The sequence below is a fragment of the Myotis brandtii genome, unplaced genomic scaffold (genome assembly GCF_000412655.1).
Source record: "Myotis brandtii unplaced genomic scaffold, ASM41265v1 scaffold1076, whole genome shotgun sequence".
Taxonomy (NCBI): domain Eukaryota; kingdom Metazoa; phylum Chordata; class Mammalia; order Chiroptera; family Vespertilionidae; genus Myotis; species Myotis brandtii.
In genome coordinates this window covers 863,867-868,247 of record NW_005353663.1, presented here as the reverse complement: position 1 = coordinate 868,247, position 4,381 = coordinate 863,867, and the positions used below count along the sequence as shown (strand labels likewise).

General features: G+C 41.4%; 1 protein-coding gene across 2 annotated transcripts in view; it reads left to right on the top strand.

Annotated features, from left to right (window-relative positions):
• SNX2 (sorting nexin 2) overlaps window positions 1-4,381 on the top strand; it is a 59,173-nt gene that overhangs the window by 15,376 nt on the left and 39,416 nt on the right. For both annotated transcript variants that reach the window (XM_005857121.2, XM_005857120.2), the window contains exon 3: window positions 1,179-1,296. In XM_005857121.2, coding sequence (XP_005857183.2) covers window positions 1,179-1,296 — 118 coding nt within the window. The remainder of the gene's footprint in view (window positions 1-1,178; window positions 1,297-4,381) is intronic.

Below are 4,381 nucleotides of genomic sequence, written 5' to 3'. Positions count from 1 at the left end.
GGCAGGGTCACAGATCCGGGTCCCAGACCGCAGACAGCCTTGCCTGCTGCCGCCTGCCTTCAGTATGCAAATTAGCCGCCATCTTGCTGCTTCAGGGTGGGGGTCCCCACTGGGGTGCCTGGCCAGTCTGGGTGAGGGGCTGAGGGCTGTTTTCAGGCTGGTGGGCGACTAAAGCTCCAAACCTCTCCTTTCTTTTTTTTTTTATTCTGGCATTTATTTACCTTCTATGCCTGTCACTGGAGCTGAGAGCCAGCTTTCTCTCTGAGGCTCGGCTGCTGAAAGCACATTTCTGGCCTTTGTTTACCTTCTGTGTTCGAAACAATGTTGCAGTCTTGCTTGCTGCAGCCTGCCTTACTAAAGCCGGTTTCTGGGGTTTTGTTTAGCTTCTATATTTGTTAAAATGTTTCAAACTGCAAGCTCAGAGGCCAGCAGCGCAGGCGGGGAAGCTTGGCTTCCTCCGTCACTGAAGCAAGCAAGCCTCCCTGTTCGCTTCAAGCTGCCTGGCTGCCGGCCGCCATCTTGGCTGGCAGTTAATTTGCATATCTCACTGATTAGCCAATGGGAAGGGTAGCGGCCGTACGGCTAATTACCATGTTTCTCTTTTATTAGATAGGAGGATAATAAAGCTGAAAGCTTTACAATCTAGATTCCATTATATTGGTCATTATACTTTAAGGTTAAGAAGTACAGAAATAGTCCCTTAGCTGAATTATAATTTAAATGTTTGGGGAGAGGACATAATTTTAGACTAATAGTAATCTTAATTCAACTAGTATGAAATCTTCCTCTTATAATAAAGCAGCATTTTGAACTTCTTACAATTGTAACATGTTTTCAAGATTTGGTTTTGACTATTTATATACTAATCAATTTTATTATATATGACCAAAGCATTAAATTTTGTTTTTGTTAATTATAACACAACATGAAAAATTTGTATCTCAAAAGGGGTAACTAGAAAAGATTTTCTTTTTTCAATTTTAAGTGACTTTTTATTAGAAAAAGAGAAGATGAGTTCTTACCCTCAGAGGAGGAACTATAAATAACTGTGCTTGTTCTTGCTCCCCTTTCTATCAAGGGAGTGTCCTAGTTCTGTAATGTATAGAGACATAATTATAACAGATAAACATGCCAATCCATTATGTATTACTGGTTGTTGTTTTTTCTTTTTTTCACAGTCAATTCCATCTTCTCCAGAACCAATTAGTCTTCTTACAGAAGATGTTAGTACAAACTCCAATGGTCCAAAACCTGCAGAAGTTGTGCTAGAGGATGACACAGAAGATCTTTTTGCAGGTAATTGTGACTTTGTTTATTTTAATAATAGGCAGTTGTAGCCCTAACCGGTTTGGCTCCGTGGATAGAGCGTCAGCCTGCGATCTGAAAGGTCCCAGGTTCGATTACGGTCAAGGCCATGTACCTTAGTTGCGGGCACATCCCCAGTTGGGGGTGTGCAGAAGGCAGCCGATTGATGTTTCTCTCTCATCAATGTTTCTAACTATCCCTCTCCCTTCCTCTCTGTAAAAAATCAATAAAATATTTTTTAAAAAAATAGGCAATTGTAGTGTATATCCTGTTAGAATGTATTCTATAAAGCAAAATTAAAATTTTGTGTAAAATGTTAGCGGTAGCTTTTCTCGTTAATTACTAGATGGATAAGAAATTTCTAGTTAGATAACTGTGAAAAATATAAACTGTTGAGAGAAGCAAAAATATGATATTTTTCTCGTTTTAATAAATCACATATTGTAATTTCATTGTTTTGATCAAAGTTCAGAGTAAAAACTAATGGTTGTGTCATTCATATTTTGAGAAATAGTGGTGATTATACTTTTTATTAATTACATGTTGTCACAAACCAACATTAAACTCTGGATTTAAAAAGTACTTAATTTATATTATATATATACTTAAAATATGTTTTAATACATCAGTATTTACCACCTCTTGCATTTTGATTCAATTTTAGGTGAGTAAATTGATGTTTGAGGAATTGAATTTTGATAAGAGGTCAGGGTTTGGTGTAGTCCATTCTACCTTTAAAAAAATTGGACTCTCTTCAAAACAATGTTGTGCTTAAAAATTAAAATTTAAGTACAATTTAATGTTTGGATATTAAAAAGCCAAATCCTTAGAAGAATGACACAACATTTTAAAATAGTAACTATGTGTGTAGAACAGTTTAATTTACTTGAACTGGCCTTCATTGAGTTAAAATTTAATATTATGTCCTTAACTTTTATAGTATTTGAATATTCAAACCATTATGAATTTTTTAAAAAAATATATTTTATTGATTTTTTACAGAGAGGAAGGAGAGGAATAGAGAGTTAGAAACATCAGTGAGAGAAAAACATTGATCAGCTGCCTCCTGCACACTCCCCACTGGGGTTGTGCCCGCAACCAAGTACATGCCCTTGACTGGAATCGAACCCGGGACCCTTAAGTCTGCAGGCTGATGCTCTATCCACTGAGCCAAACCAGCTAGGGCCATTCTGAATTTTTTATACAATTATGTTGAAGATAATAGTCCTCCATCACAAAGATCTATATAAGTTTTTTATTGGTTAGCTCCATGAAAAGTTTTCACTGTAGCCCTAGCCGGTTTGGTTCAGTGGATAGAGCATCTGTCTATGGACTGATGGGTCCCAGGTTCGATGCTGGTCAAGGGCACATGCCTAGGTTGAGGGCTTGATCCCCAGTGGGGGGCATGCAGGAGGTAGCCGATCAATGATTCTCTCTAATTGATGTTTCCATCTCTCTCCTTTCTTCTCTGTAATCAATACATATACATTTAAGAAAAAGAAAAAAGAAAGAAAGAAGCCAGTTGCAGTGCAAATTCTGCATGATTCCACTTATATGAAGTATCCAAGATAGTGAAAAAAATAAAAAATAAAAAGAAGTTTTCACTGTAAATGAATTTATGTATTTTAGCATGTCAGAAAATTTAAAATATTATACCAAACTAGAGGTCCAGTGCACAAAATTCGTGCACTCGGGGACAGGGGTCCCTTAGCCTGGCCTTCGCCCTTTCACAATTCAGGCGCCCTCGGGGGATGTCTGACTGATGGCTTTGGCCTGCTCCCCATGGGGAGAAGACATAAGCCGGGAGTCAGACATGCTTAGCGCTGCTGCAGAGGTAGGAGAGGCTCCCACCACCAACGCTGTGCTCTCCAGCAGTGATCCTGGCTTCTGGCTGAGTGGCGCTCCCCCTGTGGGAACACAGACCACCAGGGGCAGCTCCTGCATTGAGCATCTGCCCCCTGGTGGTCATTGTGCATCATAGCGACTGGTCGTTCTGCCATTCGGTTGATTTGCATATTAGCCTTTTATTATATAGGATACCAATCATATCCCTCCTTTTTTATAGCTACCTAACAACTTAGAGAAAAATCTTAGTTAAATAAAGTTGTAATGTTCTTTTGTTTCTTTCCTTTCATGGGCTTTTCCCAGGGAGTCCTTAAAAGCTTTTTCGTAGCATTTGTTTTGTTCTAAAAGTTGACTCCTTTCTCTACTAAAATAGGCAGTATTAATCTAAAATTGAGTGTATTCCTTTTCTAATATAGGGTCATGTATAGAAGTTTTGTATTACCCGTTTTATTAAAGACTCTTTTACCTTAAAGTCACATAAAATGCTGAAACTAGAACAACAGAACTGTGTGTGTGTGTGTGTGTGTGTGTGTGTGTACACACGCATACACATGAACACAAGGAATGAGGATTTTGGATTTTTTTGGAGTGTGTAGTTTGCCACATGAGGACTAAACAGTGATATTTATTTGTCCACTTAGCTTGATTAGAAAAATCTTTTTTTATGTTTTAGTCTGTTCAGCAAGTCTATTCTATATAATAAAGAGCTAGTATGCAAATGGTTGTCACATCATCACACCATAATGGCTCAGACACTCAACACTAAGGAGAGAGGAATGGGGACCAGCCAGGCACAAATGAGCTCACGAGAGAGGAATGGGAACCAGCCAGGCTGCGGCCTGGGAGAGGGACAAGCCGCCTGCTCCCTGGTCCCAGGTGCCAGTGACTGCGCCTGCAGCCCAGGAGAGGGACAACCTGCCTGCCCCGCGGTCCTGGGCGCCAGTGGTTGTACCTGCACCTGCGGCTCAGGCAAAGCCGCCCGCCCACGGTCCCCTGTGGCTGTGGCCGGCCCAGGTCCTGGGTGCCTGCAGCAAGCCAGAGGGAGGGAAGCCCGTTTCCCAGGTGCCTGCAACCGGCCAGAGGAGGGAATCCTGGGTTCCGGGTGCAGGGCGAGGCAGAGGCCGTTAGGGGCGATCAGGCAGGCAAGCAGGCGAGCGGTTAGGAGCCAGCGGTCCTGGGTTGGGAGAGGCAGTCCGACATCCCCTGAGGGGTCCTGGATAGGAGAGAGTGC